Source organism: Primulina huaijiensis, chromosome 17 (genome assembly GCF_012295235.1).
Source record: "Primulina huaijiensis isolate GDHJ02 chromosome 17, ASM1229523v2, whole genome shotgun sequence".
Taxonomy (NCBI): Eukaryota; Viridiplantae; Streptophyta; class Magnoliopsida; order Lamiales; family Gesneriaceae; genus Primulina; species Primulina huaijiensis.
The window spans coordinates 4,399,899-4,412,164 of record NC_133322.1 but is presented as its reverse complement, the minus strand read 5'-3'; the positions used below and the strand labels follow the sequence as shown (position 1 = coordinate 4,412,164).

The window sequence follows — 12,266 nt, the reverse complement described above, 5'->3', positions numbered from 1 at the left end:
ATATCTAATCTAATCTAACTAATAAAAGGACTGAATTATTGGATTAGCGTTCAAGAAAAAAGTTGTGGTCAAATATTCATTCACATTTTGTCATCGCATTGGCCTTTATTATTAATTAATTCAATAATATAAACCTAAAATTAAAGGCATTGCATCCTTTACAGCTTTTTCCTCATTTGATTTTCCACTGATTATTAGCTACTAATTAAACATGATAAGCAACAAACTTAATCAAACAAGAGTAGGTCTCTTGTGAGACGGTCTCACGAATCTTTATCTGTGAGACGGGTAACCATATCGATATTCACAATAAAAAGCAATACTCTTAGCATTAAAAGTAATATTTTTTCATGGATGACCCAAATAAGAGATCCGTCTCACATAATACGACTCGTGAGACCGTCTTACACAAGTTTTTTCCATCAAACAATAAGAGTAATCACTGTCTTGAATTTTTTTAAAAATTTTAATTAGAAAAAGAAACCTATAATGTTCACACAATTATACATCGTTTATATAATTTTTAATTAAAAAATAGATTAGTGATGTTATGCTCATTTAATTTCTTTTCTCATAATATATATATATTTTCTTATAATATATATATAATAAGAAAACATATATATTATCAGAAAAGAAATTAAATGACCATAAACCACTAATCTATTTTTTTATTATTATTAAAAATTAGATAGTTTTAGAAAATAACAAGAACCTAATAACCAAACCATCTTTAAAATGGATTCTCAACAATTTTATATATTTCGGACAAGTCCTTTTCTATTTCTTTTTTAACCTTTTTTTTAACGTATCCATGAATAATAGTTTAAATTGCTCAAGTTTTCTTTTCTTTTTGTATCACTTTTGGTAATTTGTCTTATTGAATCTTGACTACACCTTTACTCAAAGGCACCCAGCCTGATTTTTAAGCTCGATTCATCACATAAAATGTAGACACCAAATGAATATAATTGGCATGTCGATAATTGCTATCTCTTTTTTTTTTTTTTTTTTTTTTTTTTTTTTTTTTTTTTTTTTTTTTTTTTTTTTTTTTTTTTTTTTGAGGTTTTCTTCCATGTCTTTTCTTATATCTAAAATCGAATGTAAGAATATTTACAACGAACAATTTTGTAAGACCGGACATTTACAGTTTTGTCAAAAATTATAGCTGATGATAACATGCAACTCAGATTATTTAAATCGTACTATATTTCAAGTGTCGCGTTTCGATTGTTCCACCTAACAAAAAAAAAATTATTGCGAGTACCCAATATTTAAAGTTCCTTTTCTTTTAAGTATATCTAAAGAATATGGTTGCTTCCGAAATTGGTAGAGCTCTTAATTCTTATCGTAGCAATCATTTTAAGAATTTGCGGCATTACGAGACTTGAATTATTATATGTCACTTATTAATGTTTACATAAATATATTGGATTTTATTTTTTTTCTTAAAAACCTAAATTAAATATTGTGTTTTGCAAAAAAAAAAAAAAAATCCAATTGTTTTCAACTTTTCATTAATAGTTGATTATCGAATTCAATTATGTAGTTTTTTTAAGATTTTAATCTAGGCATGTATTCATAAATTTATGGTTTATTAAAGGAGTTTATGTATTATTGGATTCTAATATTCATTTGATTTTATTTTACGTTCAAACTAATATTTGTAAAATCTTTTTTTTTTTGGTAAAATATAATAGACATCCTCCGCTCAAGTTGAAACTAATGTTTTTTAAAAAAATATATAAATAGAAATTAATTTTAGTCGTTTCGAAGCATTTTAAAAAAAAAATAAAAATAATTTGGCTTCCAAAGTTTAAGAGTCGTAACAAAGTTACATATTAATGATATGCATGGTGACATTTTCTCAAACTTATGTTCTTTTCAAATAAATAGGGTACGCATCACTTTTCTTTTTGGCCCGATTGGTTTTACATATTTTCAAAAAATGCGACTGGATTTTAATTTTACATTTTTTCCTCTGATTTCAAGAATATTATATCTTATTTTATACAAAAAAAATTACAAAACTAATCTAATTAAGAAATATGACGAAACTAACAAGAAAAACTTTTCAAAAATAAAAAATTGTATAAAAAATATGATTTTTTGAGTTTGTTTGTTTCATACATATCCGTAATTTAAAAAATAACATAATTATTTTAAAATTCAGAAAAATTAATATGCTCAAATAATTGTTTACTTAATTATCTTTACTTTTATAAAAAAAATCACTTTAAGTCTAAATTTTAAGATAACATAACAACCCAACAAATGTTCTGTGAATGAGTTTCGCCTTTGGACCCTTTGCTCTTGCAGAAGTTGATACGAACCCATGAGACAACTATTAAGTTTTATTGTTTCGGTATGAGTTTGAATTTTAACGAGTTATATCGAACATATGTCATTCAAAATTTTAACGGGTAGGGTCTCTCTTGCGTGTAAAAAAGAGGTAAAACAAGAAACTGAATCGAATCGAAAATCAAAATCCTTTTAAGGTTTCGTTATATCCCGCGTTCATATATCCCTATCTTATTATTATTAATGATATACTGATATTAATAATATATTATTGATATCACGATTATTTAATATTATCACAAAAACTCGATCTGATTCAACATTAACTTTTTATTAAATGCATAAAAAGAATTTATGAAATCAGGAACTGAAACAGAAAACGAGTCGAGGATTCAAAGGATAAATCATCAATCCATCCTCCTCTAAAAATGAATGAAGTTAGCATACTTTCTAGTAGTGAATAAAATGTCAGTTGGAAGCAGCAGCAGCCAAAAGAGATTTGGCTGGGGGCAGCAGAGCCACCGCCTTTCGTTCCATACTCGTGTATTTTCTGTATATCCCCTTTAGCTTGTTCTCTGCCGCCGCTGAATGGAAGCTAACCAGTAACTTAGCACAATCCCTGATCACCAAAGAATCAAGATTACTTAAGCAGCATATACAATCATTTTCAAGAATTACAGGCCTGTTTTTTCTTGTACATTTTTACTTACATGAGCTGTGGTTCCGAGAAACCGGTGTGTTTTCTAAGCGTTTCGTTCCAAAGGGGAGTCTTATTCAAAGTGCATCTTGCTGCATAGACTGCTGAGGCAGCAATCACTGAGGGACAGTACATCAGTGTAGGATAATTCATCATTCCAAGCTCAGCCAAGAAATAGACCATGTTCTCCACCTATAAAAACCACACAAGAACATAATAATTTAAGAATCTTGGACATATTTATTCAAAAAAAAAAATCAGTTCGAACGACCCCTTACATCCGAATCAGTCATGGATGCCTTGATGAAACGAACAAGAAACACGTATGGAGTCGGGACAGTCAAGTTCCATTCCAATTTCCCGAGTATCCGTTTTTCCATGATCAATACTTGTTTGTTTGAGTAGGTGTTGTCTGACATGCCAACTAGCTCATTAACCTGCAGTAAAATCTCATGGTTAATAAGAGATTTTACCTAAATTCAAACGAGTAAAAATGTCAAATTTTTATATATGCACCTCAGGAGCCCAAATTTCTTCGTATTTCGAGGCTATAAGCATAGCACTCATGCCCACCAGCTGAAGTTCCCTTCTTGATGTAGTCGTGGCCGACAGATAACGATCCAATATGTTGATGGTCAGGTAAAGAGTCTCAGGAGAAAGCTCGAACTTGTAGTGAACTTGGATAAGCCAATCTATTAGGATGGCTCTCATCTTCTCATTAATTTCCGGCTGTGAATCCATGTAATAATGTGGCCAGCTTTCATTCTCGGCTGACTTGTAGTAATTGTACATGTCTTCTACATATTCAACAACTGCCAAGTCATTGTTAACATCAGCAGAATCAATATCCACTATGTCCTCCTTCTGTTTGTCATTCAGCCCATAAGCAGCAGCCTGAAAATCAATCAAACTGTCTCAAAAAAATGCTTCTGAAAATAGGCAAACAAGCTGTAAAATCCCAGTGACGGTGATATAGACCTGGCTTCTGGCAGTGAGTGTTGAAGTAAGAGTTGGAGCCTTCTTTCTTGATGACGACTTATCCACCGAATTCTCAGCGAGTTTTTCGTCATTTACTACCTGTGTTGGCTTCTGTTTCACGTGAACTTCCTCAGTATCAGGGCTGATTTCAATGATCTCCTCAGGCTTAGGTTTGGTAGCATCCTTCTTCTGAGCAGGTTTGCGGGCCAGGGCGGCTCTTTTATCGGGCAGAGCTCCATCCGCTACAATGGCTACATTTCCATTTACTGCCAACGAGTTCTGTAATTCAAGAAAATCCACAAAGATTTATTAGTGAACGTAAACTTGAAAAATACTATTTGCAAGATGTGATTTCAAGAAACACACCTTGTTTTCTGCGGCAGCCGCCTGGGCATTGGCGAGTAACTGAGCACAGAAACTCCTGAAAGTATTACCAAAAGTTGATCAAGATCGATAAACAATCATACCCAAAAGTTGATCAAGATCGATAAATACCTTGTGGCAGGTCGAGAAACCTGAGGAAGTGGCTTGCCTTTGACCCCACAAGGGGCAACCATATTCCCTATGTCGCCAAGTGCACGTCGGTTCTTCTTTTCTGCAACCATGTTCTTCTGTTTAACGGCCCCAGGAATCGGTGCCTCGCCTATTATATTTCATCGTGGATCAGTCAGTCAAACAGTAAATCTTGAAAATATATATGCAAAAGATTCAAAACAATGAACAAAAAGATTGATCAACATGTTCATGGATGCACTGACAAAAATTTCTACGCAAAAGTTTTTATAAAAAGATTTCACATTCATAAAAAATGACTCGAGGCATAACACCCTCGCTACACAAACAATACCGTAAACAATAGAAATATGAATACATTCAAAATCACAGAAATCCAAAAAATAAAAATAAAAACAAAAAGAAACCCGTAGAATTTCTAGCATGGCTATCAACAGTCTTTTATCGGACTCCAACAGATACAACGATTGAATCCAATACCTATGTTCTTCGGCAGAATAACTTGTCTTGACGCCATGTTATAGTAAATTTTACCCTCTTCTTCTTCTTCTTCTTTGATCCCTCCTCGGTCTCTTCTCTCTGTCTACTATCTCCCACGCACTTCTACTCTCTGTGAAAAGTAATGGGAATTCGCAAAAGGGAGATGAGACGCCTCTTTTTTAAATTAGAGAACCAGCGCTTCGTTCCAACGGTCGTCTTTTCTTGGTTTTTTGACCGTTGGATTGGAGAGGTCGATCTGACGGCCAGTATTAATTGTTTGTAAACATTCGTAATCCGCCGCCTGGGAGGGGCTTCGTAGCCGTTGTACTGTTCAATAGTTACCGTTGGAGTATATTTTCTTAGGGTTAATTATATTAATTGCCATGTCACGTATATTATTTGCATTATTGCGCCATAATAATAATTAAAAAAAGGAGAAAAATATATATATTTAAAAAAAGTTCACATAAAAAAAGCTAATTAATTTTATTTTTAAAAATTGTAATATAAGAAAACTAATGGTCAAAATGTTTAATTTGTCTTGTCATAATATATTCTAACTTCTAAATTTTTTTGCACAGTAAATTAATCAAATGCAATTTTTTATTATTTTGAAACTTATCCCTTTTTTATATTCTTAATCTCGGAGGTGGGGAGGACTCGAACTTGAGCCGCTGACACGAGAAATCACGGATGAAACCAGTAGAGTTAAGCTCCGATTTCTGAAACTTATCACTTTTACTGACATAGTGACATTCGCGTACATTAATAGGTGTTCATATGAAAGATGAGTTCATAAATGTTTGTTATCCCGATTATCAAATTTTCTATAGTTGGTTTTCAATATCCCAATTTTCTAACAAGCCCATTCGAGGGGAAAAAAAGAAATAAAAAAAAAGAAAGAAGAAGAAAGCACATAGATATTGATTGGTATTCAAGCTATATTTTTTTAACACAAATGGGTATATCCCCCGGAATTGTAAATATGGAGAGAAACTCCGAATGGCAAATCATCAAGAATGAAATAACAATTGAATGATGGGCAGAAGGTGTTACAAACTACTACCTATGAAATAGGCAACACAAAAACCATGCCTACGACGTATTGTAATGACTAATAGGAGCTGAACTGATCAAACTCGAATAAAAACACACACAAATACACACTCGGAGTTATCTTGCATCAATCGAAATTTAAATCTCGATCCTTACAGCAATGCATCGTCATCTGGACCAGCAAGCAAGACCTGGTGAATCAATCACCATTTAGAATCTTGTTTTTAAGGAATCCGAATTTGATAATACATGAGAAAGAAGTGTTTTAGTGTTTCGCGTGTAAAAAGAGATTAAAGACAAGAAGCTACTTACATTGCAGTCAGAAGCATACTTTCTGGCAAGAATCAGGGCTCCATTTCTGTCGTTCTCGGAGTCGAACACCAGCACAAAAGATTGTCCTTTTCGAGCCTGCCAAAACAGTGACTTGGCTGCAGAATTGCCTCCTCCTCTGAACCCACATAGCTGAAAAAGATTATTATCGAAAAGATTAATGCCAGATTCTTCAGTTACAAACCTGGATTTTTTCTTAGGATTGTGACATGATCTAACTCGCAAATCAGTTCGTGGTTAGTTTCAGGTACATGTTCAAACAGGTGTGTGAATCATATCATTATCACTGTCTATACCTGCATCGACTTCGAATATGAATCTCTGGCCTTGGTGATCCATCCTCTACTAAGCTTTATTCTCGTTTTCCCAACGTGAAACAAGTGCACGGATTGTGATGAATAATTCCGTCCATTCATTTGAGATATAACCACCTGTAAACCGAGAAGTACTAGCATCTCAAAAATAGATGTTTCAAGAATAATTTAAACATGGTATGACAATAAACTAAGTTCGAGATTTCTCCATAATCTGGAAGATGCAATTTAAATAAGCATAGATTCTAAGGTCACGTACGTTGAAGTCATTGTTTGGTTTCCGCAAAAGTGTCTCTACGTAGCCTGCCAAGTTAACTGCTGTAGGGGCAGAATTAAAAATAAAACCTCATTAGCCTTCCTCAACTATCACGATTTTTTACATAGTCCAACTTATAACAGGAAATAAGCATGAAAAGCGACTAAGGTAAACGCATGTAATACTTCAATGGCATAAAGATGGAATCGTAATTCTTAACAAAATCCATTAAACATATACCAACCTTTATCAATAGGGCCATCTGTTGTCAGACAGATCTTTTGGCCATTTGAGACTATATCCACTTGTAGAACTCGACCAACATCAATTGGCTCCGGTGCATAAACGCACTTGTTCGCACCTTGCAGGGGTGAATAGATGATGTACTAAGATAAAAATCAAAGAAACTATACACATTTTTTTCTCCTAAAAAGATAGTGTAATTAATAAAACTTGAGTGAAGAAAATTTGAAAAACCGATTACAGGGTGCATGTCTAGTTTTACATGGGACCTAACTTATACTGTTTATGGATTATGGATGAGGAAACAAAAAAAGGTCATTGATTTTAGTTGTCCCCCTTCAGGCTTGATATGATCTAGGAAATCCACAAATCCAAATAGAAACAACGCACGGTGAGCCAAAAAAAAGAAAGGAAATATTGATACCTAAAATAGGTTCCCTGCGGCTGGATTGAGAAGACAAACGATACCATTGGACTGAAGATTTTGCAAGCTCTGCTGCTTCATTTGAGCATGAATGAACCCGTAAAATGGAACCTAACGATTGAGAACCACTTAGCTCATATAACTGGTTTGAATTATCTTTGGCCATCCTGCTCATTTCCAACTGTAAAGCGGGAAGACATATAAGTCGGAATAAATTGAATCTTGAAATAGAAATTTTAATTATGACAAGTCAAAACCGTAGCAATAGAGCTATCCCACTGTATTTGCAGAAGGGTAATGGAGGAAAATGCCAGACCTCATTTCTAAGTTTAACTGAAACCATACATTTCTCTCTAATTTGAAGTCTCAGTTCTCGAAGTTCGTGTTCCATCTCCATAACCTTCAAAACATGAAGTAATTTGTAATTAAATCGAATGAAGCAGTAGGGAAATGGAAAACCATAAAACAGGGACCAGTGCAAAATATAGCCAAAATGTTAGAGAGCCAAGGTTGCAGTAACGTACAACTAAGAAAGAGCATAACACTATGACATCGCTCACAGTATAAGTAATCCAAAAATCAAAGAATGCATTTCATGTAAATAGCAGTTTCAGTAAAGTTGTAAAGGAACATACTTAGAAAAGTGATTCTGACAGGAAAAATGAGTAGTTCTCTGCAATTAAAATTGTGGCAAAAGGGTGGATCTGGATATTGTTGAGAGATGGCAGGGTGAGGTGATGGAATGATCTTATATGCATTGCGGAGAAATCTAGAATTTTAGGAAAATTATAAATGGTAAATTTCTTTTGTATGGATGAGCTATACTGTCTATATGCTTATGCAAAACTCAGAATCGCAAAAATTTTGTTAAATAAGCATTTATATACCTTTAATGGTATCTGACAAGGAAAAATAAAGATTAAATGTGATCTTTATGACAGTATTATTTAAGTAACTACGCCCAGCTTTGTAAATCTCCACTAGTAATTGCATGAACTAGCCGAATGTAGTTTAAGAAATACACTTTTGCATCTCAAAGTATGCATTAAATGATCAAATCAATTAGTGATCATGTAAACTTCAATCTAGGATAAGAGTGTGAACTATATTAAGACATATATCTAGCCATTTATAACATGAATTAATGAGTCAGCATGGAGTAATCATATTTAAAAAAAGTCACGAATGGCTACAAAAGAACATAGTTCCAAATAACAGTTGCATAAAACCAATAAGGCTATTTCAACATACTTTAATAGGCTGATGCTTTAATTTGATTCTTCTGGCTTCTTGAACCTCTTCGATTAGACCCTCCAATTCCTGTAAGTTCAGAAACTCTGAACATCATAAAAAAATATGGAATCTGCAGTAAGGATAATCGAGGGGAAAAAGTAGATATCTTGAAGCTGCTCAAATAGTCAAAGGTCAGTTAGGGGAAGAAAAATTGGTAAAAGCAAATCAAATTTTCCTAAATCATAATGTTACCTGCTGTTTCCCCGAACTTTGGTTTCTCTCTTGTTCCTCAAGGGCTTCTCCGATCCTCTGCACCACTGCTCTAGCACTTTCAACTTCAGCACAAGCAAAAGATTTCTCTTGGTTGACCAACTTTTTAGCATCTTCAGAAGCCTGCAAAAAGAGCAACTTCACTTGTACAAAATCCATAAAGGGGAGAGAAATATTTTACAGGTGAGTTCTCGAGGACAAACAAAATAACCACCAAAACGAGGCTAAATAAAATCAAATGATGCGAATAAGATAGTTTTTGTTTTTTAAATACAAATAAGATAGTATGTATATGTTGGATATGCAGAAGGTAAAGATCAGATACTTATAGCAGGAAATTACTGAAAGTAGCAGCTTCTGCCCATACCAAGCTACAATCTATGAACTAATTGAGTGCAAATGCGGCAAACAAATGTGGCAACTATGACAAATTTTGTGTTGTGCATGTCAACCTGCTTCAGAAAGTTCACTAGCTTTTTCACTTCAAACTTCTCCTGAATTAGCTCTCCTTCTTTTTGAGTCAATTTTACGGCCAAAGCCTCCACCTGGAACATTAACATATGAGCACTATAATGCATAAATTTAATAGCATTTTGATCAACGAAATATGGAAAGATTACTCTGAGTGCACAATAATCGGACAGCTGATAGTTAACCATACATTCAACTACAACACTGACAAAGAATTGCATGAGAACCACTTAAAAGAATAGCATCTTTTGGTTCTTGGTGCTTGAATTTGACGTGAAAGAACTCCACTATTATCTTTTTATTTATGGTTATAATGCTCTATTGGCAATTGTAGCAACACCGATCAAACCTCCAGTAATTGTAAATTACATGTGGCCACCATCTTTACCTGCATGATTCTACAAGCTTTTCGAAAATATTTTGTGTTTCTTCCTAATCAAGCTCATCAAGGCAAAAGAGGAAACAAGCGTATAAGCTTGAGGCTTTGAAATGGATAACTAATAAATCGTTGGTTTTGGATGTTCTTTTACGGGTGATGAGTGATGATACAAGGGTGAAACGAGTTCTGAATAATACAAAATCTAACAACAAACTCACCAATGCAGCAGGGATCTGAATAAAAGGTTCGCGGATAATAAGCGAAGAATCTTAATTACATAGAACACTATAATCACCATAAACTGACCATCGAAATAGCCTTTTCCACGTCTTCTTTGTTCTGACCAGCCAATCGTCCTCTCAGATATTCCAACGCATCCCTAAGCTTCTTCAGAAGCACGTGTCCATCTAAAGAAGCTACCTCCCTAAGTTTAGCCTGAATTCCAAAATAGATTTCATCGTTCTCATCATTTTTTTTGTCATCAATGTTAAAGTTACAGGAAAAATTCCGAGAAAAATATATCCAAAGCACACTGCTTGAAGATAAAGAAAATCCTTATGTTATTAGTAACACAAGAAATTAAAGGCAAAAGCAAAGTGGCATTAAAGGACCTCATCTGACAACTTAGCTGCAGCAGCCAAATTCTTATCGAATTTGCTGGCAAGGTCACGAACAGACAAACGCTTATGCTGTTCCGTTAGCTGATTTGTTTCCTGAACAACCACTTCCTTCAGGGGTGGACCCTTAATGTCCTCCTTGATCTCTTCTAAAATATGATTATCAGGCCCTAATTTGTATTTAGGGAACTGATCAGACTTGAAGCTCACATCTGCTGACACTGACCAAACTGCCGGCACCACATCGCCGAATTCTGGACTAACCTTCGTCATTGCCCGGAGTTTATGCCCTGTTACATCGAGAGCGGAGTCATTTTATCTCAAACAAAACAAAAGATTCAATCAAGATAATATGTAAGTAAAACCTGCAGTAGTAAAGAACACCAAAGCCCAACTCGTGTTGCTTGCTTTTAGTGGAACTACACTAACAGTACATTGCAAACAAAGAATCAATCTAAATGAATTTGATTGAAAATGCAGTTATAATGCCTAAATTTTCTTTAAAAATATCTTTAAGATGTCTTCAACAATCTAAAAGAAGTAGTTAGAACAAATAAAGGAATCAAAGCCAAACAGGGAAAAGGTGAGCTTGAGCACCAAATCAAGAACTAAAAATATAGTTTTCCTCACAAAAACAAACAGCTAGAGCAGCCAAGCATGCCCTTTGTAAAAATTGCCAACGCAACACAGAAAACTGAAAAGGCTCGATTCGTCTAAATAAATACTTCAGTCGAGAATGACCTCTCACTATCCCCAAAATTACAATACCAATTGTACGTCGAGTGTGTATGGAGAGAGGAAAAAAAAAGAGAGCCAAACTCCCGAGAAAATCGAATCTCTAGAGGTTCATTTCAGAACCTGAATTTTTGAGATAGCAAAAAGGGTTGGCAGGACAGATGAATTATATGCAAAAAAATCGTGTATAATTGAGAAAAAGGCCAAAAAAATAATAATCTTACTCACAGTGGCAAGTTATTATTGCATACAATGCCGAGAGTACAACAGTAAGAAAAGATGGCACAGACTCATGTTCTCCTTCAAGAACTCGTTAGGCAGGAATAGATAGGCAAAAAGAAGAAAAAGGACCGAGAAGGGTCGGCAGCCCAGATGAATTCAATGCATGAAATTGTAGTACAAATCAAACCAAATTTTAAAAAAAAATAAAAATCTAACCTACAGTTGCAGATATCAGTTCCCACAAAACAAAATTCACAGAATATACTGCATTAAGAAGCAATGGAACATATTCACATTCTTGACTTGACCCGCATCACTATTCTTCAAGATTTCAGCTATGGATAAAAAATGGATAAAAGTAACTATAATAATAGAGAGAAAAGATTGGTGCAAGCAAATATGTGAAGGGAAGCAGTTGAGGAAGAATCTGTAAGCTTTTTAAAAGCAAAGTGACAACTGAAAAGTAAAAGGCTTGACACCATTTGTGCTGACACGCCTCTATAATTCCGCCTCTCTCTTTTCCAGTCAAAATTACTATTGGAACTCAAACAAATTGTGAAATGACACATAAGCCCTCGAAAGATTTAACTAATTGAGTAGGATATCATGAAAATATGCAAGTAAGATATGAAATCATGATTGAAATAAGTTTTAATTTACTGGTTAGATAAAAACATATTGATGTAACATAAATGGTAAATATTTTTTTAAAAGCCTAAAATTTACGAATTTAGCCTAAATATAGGA

General features: G+C 34.1%; 2 protein-coding genes across 8 annotated transcripts; both read right to left on the bottom strand.

Annotated features, from left to right (window-relative positions):
* Positions 1-2,613: 2,613 nt before the first annotated feature.
* LOC140963045 (G2/mitotic-specific cyclin-2-like) lies at positions 2,614-5,131 on the bottom strand. The gene is made up of 8 exons (XM_073422258.1): positions 4,970-5,131; positions 4,472-4,619; positions 4,343-4,397; positions 3,977-4,255; positions 3,515-3,892; positions 3,277-3,435; positions 3,012-3,190; positions 2,614-2,920 (listed from the first exon to the last, which is right to left on the bottom strand). Exons 1-8 carry the CDS (start codon positions 5,004-5,006, stop codon positions 2,770-2,772), a joined length of 1,386 nt encoding a protein of 461 aa, XP_073278359.1. The 5' UTR covers positions 5,007-5,131; the 3' UTR covers positions 2,614-2,769.
* Positions 5,132-5,970: 839 nt separating this feature from the next.
* LOC140962940 (stomatal closure-related actin-binding protein 3-like) lies at positions 5,971-11,979 on the bottom strand. Of its 7 annotated transcripts, none has more exons than XM_073422063.1 (13): positions 11,736-11,979; positions 10,557-10,852; positions 10,252-10,380; positions 9,548-9,640; positions 9,078-9,218; positions 8,844-8,912; positions 7,909-7,992; positions 7,593-7,773; positions 7,170-7,286; positions 6,929-6,987; positions 6,652-6,786; positions 6,338-6,487; positions 5,971-6,216 (listed from the first exon to the last, which is right to left on the bottom strand). In XM_073422063.1, the coding sequence occupies exons 2-13, from the start codon at positions 10,833-10,835 to the stop codon at positions 6,178-6,180; spliced, it is 1,476 nt and encodes a 491-aa protein (XP_073278164.1). In that variant the 5' UTR covers positions 10,836-10,852; positions 11,736-11,979; the 3' UTR covers positions 5,971-6,177. The 7 variants fall into 7 exon arrangements, with proteins under 7 accessions (XP_073278164.1, XP_073278166.1, XP_073278168.1 ...); XM_073422065.1 differs by having other exon boundaries at positions 11,740-11,979; XM_073422067.1 differs by lacking the exon at positions 11,736-11,979 and adding an exon at positions 11,526-11,696.
* Between the last annotated feature and the right edge of the window lie 287 nt (positions 11,980-12,266).